Genomic DNA, 21,397 nt, shown 5'->3' with positions numbered 1-21,397 from the left:
ACAAGTAAAAATATACGTTCGATTTCATGCGATTTCAAGGGATTAAACGTGATTTGAAGCGATTTCACGCAATTAGCCGCGATTTCGAGCGATCTCAAGCAATTCGAAGCAATTTCAAGAGATTTCGAAGTGATTTCAAACGATATCGTAGTAACTACTTTCCAAAGCTGTTTGCGATTTCGACAAGTCGAATACGCTCTCACGGCTGTGAGTATAAAGTAACGCAACTTTGAATACCTGACGAGATTGCAACTCATTTAACGACGATACCCGTTTGTTCGTATGGCTCTGTATTTTGCTAAGCCAACCTCTTAGCTCGTGGTTAAAATCTTTGCCATCGACTGATTCCTGCTTGACAAGTGTCCCATTATTATTCATTCCAGGATCAATCATTTCAAAAATATAACATACAACATGCATTCATACAATTTTAATAAATCAGGGCTTGTTTTTCAATGCTTGAGAACCTTGAGAATGAACTTTTCCCGAATTTCCAAAAATCCCGTCACCGATTTTTCTCCACCAAATTTATTTCAGCACGTAATATTGTAGCCGAAAATGTATCTCGCATCCACAAATATTTCCCCGAGTGTGTCTCGTCAACGGATACCAGTTCGGTGGAATATAATAGGTACGTTTCGGGAGGATGGGTTTGCAGATAGTTTGATGAAAACGGGGTTCGAATCACCCACCAACCTGAGGAAACCGTCGGACCCGTTTATCTCGGACAGCACGAAGTCTTCTCTGCTCTCCAGAGGATTGTAATTACATTCGCCATTATATCTTCACCGTAATTCTACTAGGTATATATATATATATATTATATACTCGTATAGCATTCCCGTCGACCTGCCAGTTGTTTCATACGAGTTATGACGATACTCGGGCTACACAAACGCGTCGCTGCATATTCGCGAGTTTGATTGAATTCTGGCGAGAAATTCGATTGTTCGAATGTTCACGCTGAGAAAAATAAATTTTCGCAACAGTTGCAAGAAAATATAGCAACGGTGATCGTAACGAGAAAGAACAGTAACGGATACCAGACTTTCCGGTAAAAGCTAGAAGAGTAATTTTCATTTTCTACCTAGAACTGTATTATTCGATTGTGGTAAAAGATGAAAATAGTTAAGGACTGCACCCTTGTTGCCCTTATGGAAAAAAAAAATCTGAACTCAGTTGTAAGTTCGACGCACCCGAATCTCCTAGATAACTCTAAATTCTCATAAGAAAAAAGTTAAGGGTGTGAATTTAAACCCGAAGAACTAAAACGGAGAAAGATAAGATAAAAATTGCAAAAGTGATCTTTTATCCGCAAATCCGGTTTTAACCTTCAATATTTTTTTTTTCTCTCCTCCGCTTTTGGAATACGAGGAATACCGTCGGTTCGATTTCTTGTCATGAGAGTTATCGAATCGTCAACGACTTTGTCATTCCCTTCACATTGCGTCGAATACTCGACTAAGAAAACGCTTACCGGAACAGTTCAATTTACAGGTTCAAAAGTTTATTTAAAATGTGTGAAAATGAACTTCACCGTCGGAGTAAATTCTATGAATTGGAACGGTAATGAAAAATTTCAATTCCGAATCGATCGAGAATACAATAACCGTGAATAATTCTTTCGGGAGAAAACAAATCGTATCGATCATATGATGCGTTGCACGTTCAATTACCCGAAAAATGTGGGACGTTGTCGTCCGAGTAAATATGGGTCAATTATTTCCGGAATTACACCCTTCAGCGTAAAAGAAAAAAAAAAAAAAAAAAAAAAAAAAAAAAAAAAAAAAAAAAAAGCGAATAAAGACTGAAAGCAGAAGAATGTAATGAAAGCGGAAAACTGATGGAATATCGGTGGAAAAACGACAAAGCGACACGAGCCGTTAATCGGGTGAAAATATTTCACCCGGAGGTTTTGCGAAAACCCCTTTTTTGCGGTACTCGGCAAATATACCCGTATATAATATGGTCGGTAGGCTTAGCAAATTAGGTAACAGCAAAGTTTCCGCTTATCTTGATCCTTCGCAAAAAGTGACTCGCTCGTTACGATGTAGCTGCTTTTGTGAATCCCCTGCCGTCTGATTAATACAGATTGTATTTAACTTGGCAAAGGAGAGGCGGGGGAAGGGGGGGGGGGGGGATCGAAAATTGACTCCGTTTACCTGCAAATAACATTTCCGATACCGCAATGACGATAAATAACGGGAAATACAACATTGTAGAATTGTTTAACCCTTACACCGCACACCGGGGTCAAAATGTTGACCGTAAACTTCGTATAAATAATTCGATTTCATTCCAGATATATACATAGAAATTAGAAATTCATTTCCACTCTCGAGAAACATCAGCGTAGGTATATAATTTTCAGGAAACCCGTGAACTGTGCACACTGAGAAAAATTTCATTTTTTACAGCAACCTTAAAATTTCCCGAAAATTTTTAGCTGCTGAATTAAAATTTATTCAATTACGCTGCGTCAAAATATTATTCAAAAATTCCTAAAACGATCGAAACTGTTCCGAGCAAATATCTATCGATCCTTAAATGAAACAAAATTTGCCTTCAACCATCCTCACAAATATTGACAGGTTTTCTTCAGGCGTTTCGCGATACCAAACATGCAATAATCGAGCTTTTCTGTTGAGAAACATCCAAGAGATGCGCGCCATTTTCTCTCTCTCTCTCTCTCTCTCTTTGAATTACGAGGCCGGTTAACCCCTTTTTGGTTCCCGGAAATAAAAAGCGCCCCGTCGAAAGCCTCCACCCGCCCCCCCCCCCCCCTCCTCTCCCCCTTCTCTCTCTCTCTCTCCCCCTTTCGCGGTGTTTCTTCCCAACTCGCCCCGTATTTCGTCACTATTAATCTTGTAATTTGAACCCTCCCAAACACCTCGAGCAGCGTTCCACTCTCGGCCCACTTTTGATCTCGGCACTTAGCGATTTACCCGAGTCTTCTTCTTCAACTCGAAAATCTGCCCCCGGCCTCTCTCGACCTTTCCGCTTTCCAAACCAAACAGCTTCGACAACTGATCTTCAGGCGTATTATCCACCCTTAAGGTTTGTTTGTCATTTTATTTTTCACTCTGCGTCGGTTGTATTAAGAAAGAAATTTGAGAAATCAACGTCGTTAGACAGACAAAATTACGCGAGGAAAATCCTACGCGAAAGTGTAATTTTTCAGTTGTTCGACCAAGTTTGGGGAAATCGATTTGGAAAATCAAAAGCCGAGAATCCTCGGAGCGAAATTAACTCGCTTCTTGATCGTTGAACCCCCCAAGGAAGTTGTACGAGGTTTCTTGACGAAGTCGCAACGATCCGGTCGCGGCATTGAAGCGGGAAAGCTTTCCAAAGGCCCGAAGGCTCCACGAATAAGAAGAAGAGTCAAATATTAAACGCTCCGTTATTACACGTTTTCGGAAAAGCGAAGAATAACTCTCTTGTTCTGAAATTAATTTTATTTTGTTCCTAAATGCGGAACAAGTCGCAAAGTCGTCTCAATGTAATTGACAATTCTGTGAAAATTTCTCCGCTGCTTTAAAATTGAACCTTGCTAACGAGAATCAATAATTTTCTTCAATTCTAAAACGAGATTTTTATACATTAGGCATTCGTTATATCAACGCATCCCTAAGAGGCCAAAAAAAAAAAAAAAAAAAAGAGCTTAAACCATCGAAGCTTCGTTTGAAAATTGTACAGAACTTGATAAATTCGTTCGAGTTGACTCTAAAATAGCCAATGTTTATTTTTCACAAAACAATTTCGACGAATTGCTGCAAAATTTTTTAGTTTAAAAACGTTGCACGGACATCGATTTTATGATAAAAAAAAAAAATGACAATGAATCATCGTTATCTGATCTTGTTTTCTCTTCTTTTTTTTTTTTTTTTACGCAATTCAAGCGAACACATTCGATGTGTTTTTTTTTTTTTTTTTATTTCTGAAGAGAATATTACGATTATAAAAAATCAACGTCTGTATAATCGTTACGTAACCGTCGAAAGGTATCGATTTTTGGCAACACCAACGCTCAACAGCCGCTGTATCTGTTTTTCGTAAATTCGCGAATCTCCTTCGTCGATATGTTTGCTACCTCGTTAGCCGTACGAGAGGAACAATTTCGGGGTTAATCTGTTTAGGCAGGGTCGTTGTTTAGCGGTCGACCGGCGAAGGTGAGGCTTGAATAACAGCGGAACCGTGATACATTTGTAGACGTTAGGGTGTTGCAAAAAAAAAAAAAAAAATAATAATTTGCCATTTTTCAACGTGGAAACCCCTAAAAAGTTTCTTTATGTTAAAAGAAATATTCTGGGTAAAAAATGAGCGTTCCAATTTATGCGAAACATCGTCCTCATTCGATTTTTCATTATTTCTTTCTGACATTTTCTTTTTTTTTTTATCTATGAAAAAGTGGATACAATTTTTGTTTTTTTTTCATTGCCTATATTGATCAAAATATCAATTCGCGCCGTAAATAAGACGAGCACTTGCGATACTTAGCCTCCGGTGTATGTTTCGGAATTGTATCTGACGACGAATTATGCATTAATAATTCAATTGACACATAAAATATTCACAATTCGATATAAAGTTTTGATTGAGGAAAATAAAATTCCCGATCGATATGTTGTTACATTATGCATCGTGACATTTGTGTTGAATACAAAGTTTTTGATTCGCTATCATCCAGCGTAAATTCTGAAAAATGTTTGATAAATAAATAAAAAGTTCAGTGTAAACGATATTCAACATAACGTAGAACGTTCATCTTTGAATCCTGAATCCTGAATCCTCATCTCAACTTGAAAAAATTTTTGAAACACTCTGATAAACGTACACGGGGCAAATCTTCTTTACCAAATACCAGAGAGAAAAAAAAAAGAACCTCCTTCATCACTTTTATATTAAAATACGTTAACTTTTCGAGTCACACATTATTCTACTGATCGTGAGTTAACTTTTATAACAAGATAGTATCCCAACTTTTTTAGGGTAGCTGATTACGAATCTGAAATCAGATTTTGAAAATTCAGGACAATGGATTGCATACGGTGGGAAAAAATTTCAAATATGATTCAATACGGTCAAAAAAATCTACGCAGAGGTTTTTGAGATCGCTGATTGGATTCGGCCTACTCAATTTTCAAATTTTAACTTCAGATAAAAAAGCCTGGACAGAGTTTTTTTCCCCCGGATTCGATAGAATTTGAAATTTTCATCCGCTCTATTGGATCCGCTATTTTGAATTTGTGAAAATCAAATTTCAGATTCGTCATCAGCTACCCCAAGAACTCATAAATTATGTAAACCATGTTTATACGTGTAGAGTGGTAACTTTCTCAGGATTGAATCGTACCTTCAACTTTCACGATTTTTTTCAAATCAATTTGTTACATCGCGACAATAATTCTCGAGTATCGAAAACCTATTAGTATACCGTCACAACTAGAAAAAAATCTGCAAAAAAAAAAAATGTTAAAAAATTCTCTCAATGTACAAAAAATGGATGTAAAACAGGTGAGAATGGTTTTTCCGTTGCGGCTTATCGTATGTATATCTATGTAAGTATCGAGACACGAACCTACGTGTAAGGGAAATGAGAGCCAGCCGCCAGCGACTCTGGATCAGCCGGATGTTACGTTAATCTAGCGTAGAAACACGGGTGAAATTTGTAACGTATAGCGGGGGTGATATCGGGTTAGGCCTCGTGCCTCCATGATGCGGGATATTAAATTATTTTACCTTGAAGCGGAAATCTGGTATACGGAACATGCGTCGAGCTGACGCGTTGTCGCATCCAGTCTTCGAGGTACAACTTGCTAATATACTTGGATATATAATTCATCCGCCAATTTATCATCAAGTCTTCGAGCTAACGAGAAGCATCCGGAGCTGTGCAATTGCGAATTAGGGGTGAAACGCGCGTCGTCAAAATTCGCTCAATTACGTTTCCTAATTCTTGTAAGGAAGCTCAGCCACTGCCGGGATAAATGATGAAATACAGGTTCAAAACGTGAAAATTCATATTACGACGATCACAGATCGTATACGATATCATTCGGCGGAAATTTAATATACAAAACTTGGCACTCTGATCAATTTTTGCGAGCTTTGTTACCTTTCCCAACAGAAATTTGCAGACCCGCCGTTTCAACAAGTTCCGAAATGTGACAAACGAGAGTCGAAACTTCGTGTATAAAATTCGTGTCGAAAAGCAATAGAATAGATTGCAAACCATGATACGTGGCTTAGAGTAATAGACGACTGAAAACTGCAACAAAACTGCAAAAGCTGCAGTAAAGCGGATAAAAATTCAACTCAAACTTACATTACACGTTAAATCAAAGATTCATATTTCAAAGAAGTTATCCCGGGATGATCTCGGCGATTTGATTTCTCTTGTAATATGTTTTAGTAGACTAAAAACTAAGCGATACGTATTTTTTGTTTTTTTTCGATTTGCCATTAAACACTTTAAGGGGGTGAAATCACCCTCCAAAGTAAGGCCTGTCAAGGGGTGATTTTCTAGTTTCATCCGCAAGAACATGATATTTTTTAACCAATCCAACTGGAAAAGTTTTTTCGTAACGAGAAATGAAAAATGTAATTTTTTTCAATAAAAAAAAAAAAAAATACCTGCCAAATCGTCGCTTGACATGCGATACTTCAGAGGGTCGTTTCATCCCCTCAGAGTGTCGAACGGCAGATGACAAAAAAAATAAATAAATGTCTCGCTTAGTTTTTAGTTTCCAGCAACATATTAGAAAAGAAAATAAAATCCGAGAGATCTAGCTGGGATAACTTCCTTGTTAGTGACGCGGGTGTATCGGCAAAGTTCCTTTTTTTCCCGGGTAAAAGCCGAGTCGAAAAGGGATTGTCAGGAGTTAGCGATTAGGTGTGAGTATAAGAAGATTGGCTCGTCAACCCTCCACCTCCTCCGCCGCCGGTCGTGACGAGAGAGAAGCCAAAAGGGAGTTTCAGCTGTCTGAGGGGTCGCCGGTTGTTTAAACACTTTGGGTTCTCGCCGGGCCGTTTCGAGAGTTCAGAGATAATGTTTGGGTCATGTACCGGCTTTATGCCCCACTATCTAAGGGGCTGCCAGAAGATTAGGGTGCCACGTACCTCGATTCGAGGGAGGGGATGTTATTGCCACCGTCAAGCTTACCTTCGACAGCTAGTCGCGTTATACAGTCGTATGGGTGGAATATACGTATACCCGTAAAGAGGGGAAGTTTAACGCGCGAGGGTCGAATCGACCTGCATTTGCGCTGTTCGGGATGAGTTTCATCGAAACGGACTCGCATTTATAAGCAATTTAGAGTCGAATTTAATTTCGAATTGAGATTGTTTTCGATTAACGAACTGCGAGTCGAGGTACTTGGGGCAGGATTCAAGTTTCGAATTGGAAAACTTCTGAAAGCGCCTAATTCCGAATTGTTTCGCGACGAAAGTTGAAGTAAAGAAATCAAACTTTGAAGAAACAACGAAGCTTCGAATGGTCGGATAACACGACGGCCTTAAAGTTCCGAAATCCAAGGTTCCGAAAAATTCAACAAAACCAAAAATCGAAATGACCAGGATTCCGAAAGTAAAAATGTCGAAAATCCAAAACAGAAAAAGCTCAGATTGGTGAATTTTTTCCAAGCCTAAAATTCACGGAACTAAAAATCTTGGATCATTCGGAATTTCGATGTTTCTGAAGTTCAAATTTTTTCACGTCTGCACTTTCGGAACTTTGACTTGCCTTCCGGCATTTTGTCCTTTCGGAACTTTGAGCGTCGGGTTTCGAACCGTTCGAAACTTTGATGTTTCGTCAAAGTTTGACTCCTTTACTCTAACTTTCCGCACGAAAAAAATTGGGAATTACAAGCTTTCGGAACGTTTCAAATTCGAAATTTCAACTCCTCCCCAGGTACATTTCTTGACATCGTCGCGAGTCCCTCGGCTGCAGATTTCCATAAACCTGCGAGCGATGTGCGCACGTTTGCACGCCTGCATATGGCAAGTCTGCAGTTTGCAAGGTAAACCCTGAGCCAGTAACCCGACGCAGTACGAATCCCGCAGCTTGCAAGCTCCGTGTAGAGACATGTCACTGCACGTAGAAACAGAGAGAGAGAGAGGGGGGGGGGGGGTAGGAGACACAATCAAGAGAGATATTTTGCATAATGTTCCTCCACATTTGTCCGCCCGCTGCAACTGCAACGTTGCGATAATTTTGCAAGCTGTATTCAAATGTAGCAGCTTTGAAATCCATTCGGTCGGTGAATTTGTGGCAAACTCAGCAAGAAGGTCCGGACGGTTAATCGGTTCCATTAATCCAAACCACCTGGCGGGCAAATTAACCTTCGAGTTGAGCAAGAAAGCTTCACGCTGAGCATTTTGACGTTCGACTTGCCACTTTAGCTCCGCGTTTTTGTTAAGGATGAACCGAACCTAAAGATCGGTCGAAAATCTGTATCGATACCAAAAATACGACATAACGAACGTTTCAAAGTGCGGATGAAGTTGATCGAGTTTAATTTGGTTGGAACAATATTCCATCAGTACGAAAACAGTGAATAAAAATTACAAATTTTAGCTATATTAACACGGTTGTTTATGATTTTGAAGAAGTCACGTTGTCGAATCATTTCTACGATAAAGAAATTGCAAAGATTTACCGATTTCAATAAACTACGTCTGATTTTTTTCCTTGGTCAATTCTCTGTAAACTAACTAATAAAATTTTGTTTTCTATCTTGCGTTCCGGTTGGTCAAAAGCACACGATTACTGACGTCATTACACGTAAGTGCAGATGAATTGTAACCAAGAAAAAATCATTCAAAGTAGAAGACAAAAAAAATAAAACGCTTTACAGTTACCCGGATGATGATTTTGTATATTTGTATAAAATTCATCATTTACGAATACAAAATGAGCGGTACGTATTTACTTAAAATCCATCAAGTAACGACGAGATTTTTGTCATCGTCGTAACAAGTTGATGCAATATTGCAACCTCTTCAAGGTTATCAATAATCGTGCTACCGTAGCTGAAATTTATGTTATTAGTAATTTTTTTCCAACTAAACTAAGTTCAACTCGATCAACTTCAGTCGCACTTTCGAACCTTCGAACTGGACTGTGATATGTAATAACGTTTGGCGTGTCCTTTTCAAAGATTTTATTACCGGCTCAGCAGAAACCCGTCTTGTTATATCGATGCACGGCTCATTAAGCAGAGCAGTCGTTAATCCCAAATTGCGTTACGGCGCAAATATCGCGGATCATATTAAGAGGCTGATCCTTTATAGGGGCTTTCGTAAAACTGATACTCCCAACCTCTTATATCTGGCACGCAATGATACAGCATAACACACGGCAGAAAAAAAGGAGTTCGAAATGATCTACCGATTTCCGATCGATACCTGTTTCAGGACATGTAAAACCTTTAGATTCTTTGCGTCAATTGAAGAAGGTGGGAAAAATTTAATGCCGCATATTCAGGCAGTACGAAAGTGAACGTCATCGAAGGAGAAGAAAAGAAAAGAAAAAAAATATTCCGCTCAAAGGATGTCTTGTGACCCGTATTTTTGTGCCCGGGTTGAAATTTCGAATTTTGAAAACTTCCGAAAGTGTCGAAATAGCAAATTTTTTGAAGGCGAAACTTTGAGTAATGCAATCAAACTTTGACGAAGCAACAAAATTTTGAGTGCTTCGAAACCCGATGCTCAAAGTTCGGAAAGCGCAGACTTCCAAAAGGGTTCAATTCCGACAAGTCAAAGTTACGACGGCGCGAAAATGAGAAAAATTTAAACATCTGAAACGAGGAAATTCCGAGTGATCGAAGATTTTTAGTTCTGTGAATTTCTGACTTGGTGAAATTTCACCACTTTGATTTTTCACTGTTTTGGATTTTCGTTCGAGTTTCATAAAGCTTTTTATATTTCTTTACTTCAAGCTTCACCGTCGAATAATTCGGAATTAAGCGCTTCCGGAACTTTTCAAATTCGGAACTTGAACGTCGCCTCGTTTTTTCACGACCAAAAGATACGTTTGTGCCCGAGCGACGTGAAAAAATGGCTCGTAAGATATCTTTTATTCAGCGCATTTTTCACCACCTTGCGAGTTTTGTGCTTGTATGAGATATTTTGATGAGATAAACTTTTCTTATCCTGCCTTGAATTGATCTCTGCACCTTTAAGTCTGCAAGTTTTACCGAATGTGGTGCGGAAGGAACGGCGCAGGGAACTATTTCACGTGCGGTATAAATCTTCCGGCACCGCGTTTCGGATTGAAATCCAGTAATTTTATTCCACCCTCGCAAGAATTCCCTGCGATCAATGCCTCCGATTCCATTTCGCCACGTGTGCATCTCGTGATATTTCATTCGAAAGCATTCGCTGTAAAGTTTCCGAAAAGAATAAAAAATCAAAAATGCAATTCTCCAAGAACTTTTTTTTCACCCAACTATTATCGTTTATTAACTTGCTCTAAATTCTCTCTTTATCCAAAGAGTTTTCACTCGTCGTTTGTAACGATCAATTTTTTGTCCAACGTTGTATCGCAAAATCGAATCGATGAGCTTTTATCAATCATGCCTAAATCGATGCGGTTACTCCTGAATCAGGTCTGATCCTAAGCCGTTTCTGAGTGACTTGCAAATAACTGTGTTATTCGTCCGAAAAAATCGATCGATCCAGACGAAACTAATCGATTCGTTTCTTCAAAGTTATTATTCAAGCTTTCGCCAATGCTTTTCATCCCGTTTGTTTTTATTCCGCAATACAAACTCAGTTTCAATGTATTTTAGTTTTCGGCATCCGGGCAATAAAGCTTGGCCAACTTTATGCTACATAAAGTAACATGTACAATTTACCGATCACTCGATTCGTTACATCGTCTTTAATATAGCCGAAAAATTCCGTGTCGCTCATCTTTGCATTTTCCACTTTTCCGTACCTCCCAGATAACAGCTGTCAGTCAGATTCCTCTCGTGGGGAGAAATCGTTCACGGGGGTGAAGAAAAAAAGGAAAAAAAAGGGGGGGGGGGGGGCGGGGAAACAAAATAGACGGGATTAGAAATTTTCGGGCATCCTGGAATCCTGTTCCAGTTTCCTGCGGGAGGATCGATCAGGGTTAGAAGGCATTAATCGAGCATCCCATCTTTAACGCTGCTGCTGCTGCTGCTGACCGAACAAAGCTTGAGGGTAGTTTCCACATATCCATACCGATTTGTACTCAAGGGGAAAGCGAACGGGCGTCTCTCTCTCTCTCTCTCTCTCTCTTTTCTTCGTTTTCTTTCTCGCTCCGTCAATGGGCAGAGGCAGAAAAAGGCCAGACCGTAGATTCCTCGTCAATGCCTTCATCCCGCAGGCCTATCGCAAAGATGGTCGATCAAGGTCCGCCTTCCACTTCCCGGCATATCGAATCGGGGTCTTTTCTGCTCTCTGGACCGGAATTGTTCGATATCTTGAGAGACGTAACATAGCTATTGCCGGTTTATACCTATTTCTTACTTTTGCTTCTGTCTCCCTCCCTCTCTCTTTCTGAGAAATATTCGTTGATTCATTCGTTCATTCTCTCTCAATGTGACATTTTTTTACCGCAACACGACAATTTTTTTTACGATTTATAAATCCCGAAGGTTGCAAAAAAAAAAAAAGGAGTGGATCGTGAGTAGTCAGTCATTTTTCACAATTTCTTACCGTCTAATAAGAGATTTGTTTATTTATTTATAGAATCCCGAAAAATCTATCATTGGAACTATGTATTAATCCAAGCAACTTGAGTTTTCGTTCATACTTGATCGATCCAAACTTTAAGTAAGCCGGATCGTCTCTGTCAGAATATAAAAAAAGCAAGAAAGAACTGTTCAAAAAATCTCTTTCGCCGTTATTTGTGCTATCCCGACTATTTGATAGAAATGATTCCGAAAAAATTCGAAATAACACAGGATAAGATAGTTGCAACGATTTGAGAAAGAAGATTTTACAATGAGAACATTTGAAACGATCGAACTCTGCAGATGATTTTGATCCTATTCTGATTATTTCGGCGGCTCGTTTTAGTCACCAAAAATATATCCAGAGATTGAACAACGATTGATCGGTTCTAAATTCAAGAATCTCATTATCCCAGAGTCGATTCTCGAATGGGGATAAATAAAAGTCAAATGGAAACGGAGACTCTGAAAATAATAACAGAGTATCGTTTCTTCGTTGTCAGAGTGTGGAAGATGAGAAGAGTTCAAAAGTTTCGAGTTGCTTTGGAAAATTGAATTCAGATTGTGCAAATTACATGCAACAAATTACTGTTCTGCCCCTGAACGAGTCAGATAAGAGTGCGATGGATTTCGATTGAATCGGGTACAGGTAAGTATCCTGCCCATCGAAACGAAACCGATGAATATTCTATCAGACATTTTACTTCCTTCACCGCTCGTATTTTTGCAAAGGAGCTTTTCCATCAATTACCAGAGGTATGATAGATAATACTGCGGTAAAATTTCCGATACGGTCGAGAGCAGCTGGAAAGAAAAAAAAAGAAAAAAAAAAAAAAAACTGACTCTCTCAGCTGCATTACGTATACAGTGAAGAGATACGCTGAGTCTGATCATAGCGGGATGTTTCTACTGTATTCCTTGAACGAACCCGAATATTGTTTGCCTATTCACCGATCTTTGTTTGTAATAAGGCGCAAATACGTGACATTAAGAGAGAAAAATTCCAAGCCAATTTACCAAACATTGATCCAAAAATTACAACTCTAAAAAATTGATAATTTATCTGCTGAATAATTTTACATGTCTGATGCAAGCCGCCCTAAATGCGTAAAATATTTCAAGAAATCCGTAACGATGATAAAAACCCGAGGTCATCGAATGTTTGAGGAAATAACAACGATAATACGCGGAAAAATGTCACGAGCGGAAGAAAATTTCGATAAAACAAAAAAATAAAAAAATAACGACATAACGTTACGTTTGGCAACACAATTCATCGAATAATTTCGATTCTGGCTCGTCGTTAGATGTAATAATTAATTATAACTCTTGTTTATTTAAAGCCAGTATAATTTACGTATTATTGAGAACGGACTCTACCTATCGGGTATAATAAAACACTTCACTCAGCGCAAAAAATACCCTCAAGTGATTTGTAGTAGAATAACTGAACGGAGATAATCGCAGGATACATTATTGACGACAAAGAAAAATCTCTTTATTGCTGGTTGATTTTTTCACTGTGTTGAAGAACCAGGTTTAAGAGTATTGATAAGGAACTGAACTGAGAAGAATTTCAATAATCGTCATAGTTACTGGAAAATTCTGGTAAAATTATTATCGTTAAAGAATAACTGTTTAAATTATATCGTTGGAATTGGATGAAAATTTTACCATTGTAAGTAACTGTTTAGGGTTATTTTTAATCGTCGATACTATATCTTCTGTTTATTGTAATATTAAATACGATTTTTCATTTGACTGTCGTTTTTTAAGGTAAAAGAAATTTCAATTCATGTACAGCAAAATTCTGTTCACCGTAATAACGAAAATAGTACCACGTACTAGATTTTTATTTTGTTTTCGGTTACAAAACTAATTTTTATTTGGTAACCAGAGCTGTGTGTTTAATTTTTCGGTCATGGTAAAAAATGAATACAGTCAAGGACGTTTGACGGTAACCATGAATAGAAATTTTTATCGGTGAGTGATTAATTGTTATAAAATTATTTTTTTAAATACCGTCTCGGTTCAATGTAGGTATATATATAATTCAGACTTCAGCTCATTCCTTGCGGAGAATCCATACAACCGCAACGTGTCGTTACGAGAGAGGAAGAAAAACGGGTGCGAAACTCTTTCGCATTGAGTACAACGTCACGAATAAAACGTAGAGGGTGAAAGAGGGACGCCTTCGTGAAACTTCGTTAGAGACGTAAAACGGTATTCCGAAACGTTAATTCACACACTGAGGCTTGCAGTGCTCAAGGTGGACACAAATTTTTGAGAAAAAAAATGACATGACATTTCCAGCTTTTCCCTGACATTTTCCCAGTTCTAGTAAGTTGCTAAAACCTGAATTGTTCGGCTTGTTAGTATCTTTATTCGGTTTTCAAATTCAATTCGAATTAAAGAATCATGTAACGTACAAAAACAGTCAGCTTAAATCAATTTGTTTTCTCGATATAAAAAAGTAAACTTGTTACCTCATCTTTCCATGAATAAGTTAAAAATCCCCGTACATTTTCAGGTTTTCCATGACCCTTTTAAATACCCTGACATTTTTAGGTTATTCAGGTTTTCCATGTGTAAGGACACCTTCAGCCCTCCTCTTTGCTTCTCGACACAGAATACGACACGTATGGGATTTTCTCTTCTCGCGGAGACTCCGCATGTGACAGAATTCACGTAAAAAAAAATCGATAACAACAAATTTCCATAGATGAGAAAATCTGTCTCGTGTGTAATTAAAAAAATAACAACGATTCCAAGCTTTGGTTTTATAAACTTCGACTTTTTATATTTTGATTTTTCCATAGAATATTTCAACTTTCTGTATATTGTATCATATATTCATGAACACAACGCGCATGAAGACTTCTGCCTTGCGAATTGCAAGACCATCAATTATAATCATCTAATGTAGAAGCTTTGAGAAACATAAAAACAAAAAAAAAACTGTCAGGAGGCAAAATACCGGAAATCAGCGAATGATGGGATTGAAATATCGAATTTTCATAGATACAAAAATCTAATTCCTAGAATTATAAAACTGTACAAAGTCCAAGTATAGAAGATTGAAAATGTGAAAAGTTGAAGTGCAAAAAGACAAGATACAGAAAGGTCAAAACATACTAACGAAAAAAGTTCTGACGATTCTAAATTTTGGCATTCCGTACTCTGATCTTTCCATTTTCTTACTTCTCCATATTTTGCTTTCATACGTTCTTAAATTCTTCAAATTAAATTTATCAATTAATTCAAGTCCATATACTTTTTCATCATTCTGTATTTTTACCCCCACCAACGTCATGAATTAATACCGTGTTAAAATCGATAATACCAGGTGACCTTCCATGCGAAACATAATATTAACAACTCGTAATATTCGAAAATATCCTCATGACATCAGAGCCTGATTGTCGGTGCGATTTCGTCACCACACACGCAAAGTTTTCAATCTTAACGAGATCAAATCCAAATTATTTTGGCTTTCAAATAACTGAATATAACGCATAAATCAGTGAAACGTAATCAACAATATTCCCGTTCTACTTATATCCGCAAGCAAAAAAAAAAAAAAAAAAACACGGCAAACGGTCGGCTCTCAGTCTGGTTCCATAAGTTTGATTTTTTTCATCCACCAGACGACGCGTTGCAAAGTAACAATTTCAATATTCATACCGTTTCGTTGGTGAGAATCTCGAGCCTGGCGAATTTTCGTCAATTTAAACCCTCGAGTCTTCTGTGTGCCTGTACACGAGCATAACTCAAGCATACGTACACCTTGGCACACACACACACAGATGCAAACTTACATAAACCATATTAAGGCGCGCGAAGCATCGTTGAAGCGTTACATTTCGGTACGCTTAGCGAAAATGAAATGACGGTGTCTGCGCAGGGGGAAACAAATGTTTACTGCCCATCCACGGGGAGTCGCAAGCTGGCTGTTACACATCGGAGAGCTTTCTCGTACCAACCCCGAGGTATGCAAGCCTACCTGACTCGGTGCCGTCTAAAACCATCAACAAACTCTCTTCTCCGTCATCATAATGGAAGGGGCAAAAATCTCTCTCCCGGAGAAATATTCCTTCACCCTTCCTTACTACTTTCCCCTCGCTTCTCCTTGCTTCAATTCTTTTTTTACTCTCCCTCCTGCCTCTCCAGCCAAAATTGTGAAATTTTTGAACGTCACGCGTCAAAGTAACAACGTTTTTCGTGCATTTTTTTATGTCGTCTTTATACATGGAAAGAAAGAAAGAGAGAGAGAGAGAGAGAAAAGTTTAAAGCTACCGTCCCTCTTGGTTTAGTTTATTGCTCCGTTTTAAGTACGAGACTGCCGCAAAAACGATCCCTTTATTTGCGCCCTCGTTTTATTTCCTAACCGCGAACCGCAAGCTTTTACCAAAATTACACCGAAAAAGATAAATTACGCTGTGTGATTATAACGTAATTCGCATAGGAACGCGCTACGAGAATTCTTGCTTACAAGTCAACGGATACATTAATGTTTATTTATCACGCGTGGAACGTTGTACTTTGTTTCGGAGCAATCGATTATTTAAACAAAGTGGTTGTTTGCGTAAAGAAAATTGACGAACGTTCGTTTCGTCAATTTGATTTTCTGGGCCGTTGACAAATCGATAACTTACTTATACACTTAATTTTTATATTTAGATATTATTTATGCTTGTCATTTTTAGTGATCGTCGATGCTGCTTACGTTTCAAAATCGGTAGAAAATGAATGAAAATTGGTGCAACTCGTCACGGGAAGGGTTTTTGATAAAGGTAAAATATATTATTATGAAAATAATTGAGAAACAAGAGGAGATTAAAAATTGGATTAACGCAAGGATTAAACGAAGGGCAAAGCAAGTGCACGCAAAAATTTATCATCTACGAATAAATAAAACATAAAAATGACGAAGGATCGCACAACGTCACGTGATTAAACTTTTGAGGTTGAGATTCAAACAATTGGAATAATTCAACGTCGGTGAAACAATAAATTAATATCACAGATTTATCTAACTGAAAAATATCCAGTCAACGAGGGATTAATCATTGTTCCAATCTGGCTTACACGGGTTACAGTGATCTCTTGTATTCTTTGTAATCTTTAGCATTCCATGTAAGCTTTCGCATTCTTTATACCCACATAACACGAAATCTTTCTAAGAAACTTTCAATAAAATATTTCATAGAAAGATTATGAGAATCTTTTACGAACAACAACAATCAAGAAATCTTTCGCAAGTTTCTGGCGCGTACATTTTAAAATTGCAGGAACCTTTTTTTGTAATATTTTTGAAATGTTTCTTTCCTTTCGTGAAAGATTTCAGAAACTTTTCTGAAATATTCATTGCTACGTGGGTTTAAACAGTGTCACGTGTGCCTCAATTATTTCACAATGATCGACCCCTCGGTCTGTAAAATAAACAGGTACAATTTGTAAACAGCCAGGAAAAAAAAAAAAAAAAAAATTGACCAACGACATTATTGCGATGAAAACCAAACATACTTTTTTCTCCTTATCAAACGATTCAAATCGTTACGCTAACGAAAACCTGGAATCGCTTTTACAATCGTACAAATCTCGCATCCCAACCGTTTTCAACGGATTGAAATTCTTCCCGGTTGGTTTGGTAGACGGATAAACGTAACCTTATATATATATATATAATCAAACGACTTACCACATCGATCAGCTGGGAGAGTTTCAGCTTGATGCAAACCCTGAGTACGTCCGACGTGTTGACGACGGGACGCACAAGTTTGTTATAGTTTGAAAGTAGATCGTCGTATAGACGTTTCGCGTCTGGATTACCGGCGACCGCGACGTGGACGACCAACGCCGAGAGAAGCCAAACGCGGAGAGTCTCCCCGATTGTCGGGGACATGCTTGCCCCCCACCCCCCACCCCCCAACCCTCCACCCTCCACCCTCCACCCCCCCACCCCGACCCAAACCTTATTTACCCCACCGCGAATCTTATTTTGTTTTTTTTTTTTTTTATCCCTTCGGTCACTTTCACAGCAAAGTGGATTTACTTCAAGGGTACACGCTCCTTGTTATGTTATTATTATTGTTGTTTTTGTTATTCACTTCAAGTCTTGATACACCAGCTTCGATAATTATCACAGTCACGGGTGTTTTAGAGGTGAGGTTTATGTTTTTTTTTTTTTTTTTTGTCTTTTGCCTTTCTTTCCCCTCTAGTCGTTCGTCGACGAGAGTTTTCTTTATACGTTGATGAAAATTTTGGAACAATCGTTGTATTACATAGTTCTTATCACCACCGCGAAACAACGAGTGTTTTGAACGTGTTTCGTTGCGTTTACTCGATCTTATTTCTTCTTGTCGACTCTTTTTTTTTTTTTTTTTTTTTTTTTTTTCAACTATTATCGTCAATACTTCACGTTCGTCAATCGATTTTTGACAAACAGCACGAGTCTGTTCGGTGACTCGAACAGCTTCGCTATCAGAACCTGAAAAAGGATCGCGATATTTGGAGAGATGAGAAATGGACGAAGGGTTTAGAAAATCGAAAAAAAGGTGGGGCGGGAAATGGAGGGAGACCCACAATCCTGAATACGAGTTCTGCATAAAAACGCGAGAAGAATTATTATGCGAGATCGCGCGGATTCGATTTAGGATAGCCTGTAAGAGCGAGGCTCACGCCACACTGGCTGGAAGGAAAACGCCGACTGAATAATTTCCTATTTCGCTCTTGTTTTTCACATACTTATTTTACTGCCCGATTGTTAGTTCGAAACTGTACGTAAGGTTGTACGATATGATTGGAATCTGGAAAAACACAGCTTACTTTTTTGTCCTTTTACTTTTTGATCATTGAATTTACGAAAGAATTGGAATGAATTCGATGCCCGAACTTTGAAACGATTTTCTGTCAAGTCTCGTTACGAGATTACGTTCTCATATTATGCGTTGGGATTTTTTTTTTTTTTCTTTATCAGACGAGACAACATGAAACTTGAAACGATTTCTGCAAAAAGTAATTTCGATTCTCTCTGACAAATGATAATACGCTAAACTTAGTTCAGGATTGTAATATATATATATATATATATCATATCTGTTTAAAAGATGACAAAGATATTTAATTTGTACTTTTCGTACAAGAGTATAAGATAATTAGTCTAGATTGTAAGAAATAATAATACGCGTTGCAATTATGAAAAAAAGAAAAAAAAAAAGGAGAAATTGGCAAGAACGATAAATCGAATAAAATTCCTGCCGATACGGTAGGAAGTAAAATTCTGAACGCAGAATTGAGATGAAAATTATACAACGATTCAACCTGACGAACCCGATGAAATAACTTCCGGTAGAAGGATTTAAAGATGAAAAGAAAAATGTTTTTTCGCGGACGCTTGCTGCTGTTTATGGTTATCGTCGTTCTCAGCTTCGTCGTTTTGCATTTGCATAAACTTTGTTCCAATAATTATAGCGCACGTATCGTACCCGGAGAAGTTAAGATAAGAAACAGTCCGTCGCTTCGCGGCGTTGATGATCCCTTTCTCAAGATATGATGCGAAATTATACTTGGCTGGTTGGTTGGTTGGATGGATTTCCGCGCCTCGTAGTATACGCCAGATACGAATCTTAATTAAAGTGAGATATGTACTAATTCCGGAGTTTCAACCTGCAGCGAATCATCGCGGCGCCGCTCGGCTGAATTTCATTACGGATATGAAAACGGCTCCGCGAAATTCCTGAGAATTTCGCAAAATTTCGTTGTACGGCTGCCCTTTCATTTCACCCACCGCGAATTAAGCTCTTCTTCTACCCCTCACATTTTGCACACGGAGAGAAAGAGAAGAGAAAATTTAAGTGAAAATATTTCACGCTATAAATGCGCAAGATTATACCCTGAACAGTTTCAACTCTTTCTAGAGTAAATTCTACGTTTTAAAAATTATGTTTCACCAAAAAATCTCGTGTTTTCCTATTTTCCCGAAGCTTTCGGTCAAATCTGTTCTTTGATTCTCTCCGTGCAGGCTCCGGATACGTAAAAGGTATCGAAAATTTGTTCGATGTATCTTTTCGCCTCTCAAAATCATCCCCTCGGAGCGACTCGGAAAGCCCGAGAGAAACAAAGCGATTATTTCAATGCTAATGTCTCAGCCGTGTGTGAAATTTGAAAAACCGATCAATGATCCTCGCTGACAATATTTCACCGCGTAATTGTTACTCGAATTCCAAAACTGGTGCACTCGTAATTGCCGCAGTAACCTTTCCCGATCGTATCGTAACTTTAAAAAGCAAATTTTGCCAATTTTCGAATACCGATTTGATTCTCAGGCTTGATATTAGATTCTCCATTTCAAATCGTCTCGCAAAAACGTTCGTCAAAGTTACACGATCGACTTACAAACAAGAATTAATAAAACAGTCCCAACTATCGTTTCAGTTCAATTACGTAAAATAAATCAAACGATCAAACATCCGCACCGTTTAAATACGACCAAATTTCCACGCCATCTCTTTCACTCACGTCAGAAAAAAAAAGCATAATTTGTCGTTCGGTCGGTGGTAATATTTCGATCAAAAAATGAAAAAAAAAAAAAAAACTATCTTGAGATGCGGTACGAATAAGACGAGTGAAAACAAATACCTCGAGCGAAATTCAACCATAAGTAACGAACGAAGGAAAAAAAAAAAGAAAAAAATGAAAAAAAAAGCTCAAGGGTAGACAGGAGGAACGGAAAAAACGAGCGCGGCTCGAACCGCTCAATTTCCACGACTGGGGGTTGATGATAATTGCGAGAGTTTAGGGATCGGCGAGGGTTGGACACTGACCTAAGTACCGTCGGGGCACTTTCCGATTTCCCGCCCCCTCCCGCCGACGTAGCGCACGTCGTATCCTCTCTCTCCCTCCCTCCCTCCCTCTCTCTCTCTCTCTCTCTCCTCGCCTCTCGCACTTCGGCAGGTTCGCGCAGCCTGCACACTCGCGCGCACTTCACCCACGACTGACTGCGCCTCGGCCCCTCGTTTCAAGGCGAGAGGGGCTGTTGGCAAAGAGGGCGCCACTGGAACCGGCCGCCCCGACTCCCGAGGGATGGATGCTGCGACCTGGCCTGGACCCGCTGCGCGCGCCACTCTCGGGGAGAGAAAGAGAGAGGGAGAGAGAGAGAGAGAGAGAGAGAGAGAGGGTGGGGGTGGTGGGGAGGGGAGATACTCCGACAAAGCGGAGCCGGCATCAGCTGTTACCAACATTCCGTTATACCAGCCAGAAACCCCGAATATTAACCCGAACCCTTCTTCCGTCGAACCCTCCGGCGATGCTTTCTTTTGTTTTGTTTAATTGTTTTTTTACTCGTATTTTGTTTATTTTTTTTTTTTTCTCTTCTCTTCTTCCCGTCGTCTACTCTTTTTGTAACGCTTCTCGGTATCCCCGCAGGCGATTTTTATCGCTGCCGGTATTATTTACACCGGTGAACGACGGTCTTGCGTTGACATTTTATATTTGATTGGTCCTGCAGGCGGGTAAGATTCGATGTAAGCGATCCTAGGAGTTGGGGGTAGTTTTTGTGAAATTTCCTCCGTTTAGTTATTTTATCGACACTTTCGCGTGTTTGACTTGAAAGAGAGAAATAAAAAAATAAATAAATAAATAAATAACAAAAGGTAGCGCTGATTGAGATTATCCGCTCTTTTGAATTTTCTCCA

At 38.8% G+C, this 21,397-nt stretch overlaps 1 protein-coding gene and 1 long non-coding RNA gene across 5 annotated transcripts in view; both read right to left on the bottom strand.

The window, feature by feature from the left end:
- LOC107227896 (acetylcholine receptor subunit alpha-like) overlaps window positions 1-17,607 on the bottom strand; it is a 138,110-nt gene extending 120,503 nt beyond the window's left edge. For all 4 annotated transcript variants that reach the window (XM_046736926.1, XM_046736928.1, XM_046736927.1 and 1 more), the window contains exon 1: window positions 17,404-17,607. In XM_046736926.1, the coding sequence (XP_046592882.1) occupies window positions 17,404-17,607 (204 nt within the window). The remainder of the gene's footprint in view (window positions 1-17,403) is intronic.
- A 78-nt stretch (window positions 17,608-17,685) lies between these two features.
- On the bottom strand, window positions 17,686-20,590 carry LOC124293921. The gene is made up of 2 exons (XR_006903796.1): window positions 20,528-20,590; window positions 17,686-18,192 (listed from the first exon to the last, which is right to left on the bottom strand). It is a non-coding gene; the product is annotated as an uncharacterized LOC124293921 (long non-coding RNA).
- Between the last annotated feature and the right edge of the window lie 807 nt (window positions 20,591-21,397).

This window comes from Neodiprion lecontei, chromosome 4 (assembly GCF_021901455.1).
Source record: "Neodiprion lecontei isolate iyNeoLeco1 chromosome 4, iyNeoLeco1.1, whole genome shotgun sequence".
Lineage (NCBI taxonomy): Eukaryota > Metazoa > Arthropoda > Insecta > Hymenoptera > Diprionidae > Neodiprion > Neodiprion lecontei.
Note: the sequence above shows the minus strand (reverse complement) of the source record. Positions and strands in the feature narration are given on the sequence as shown.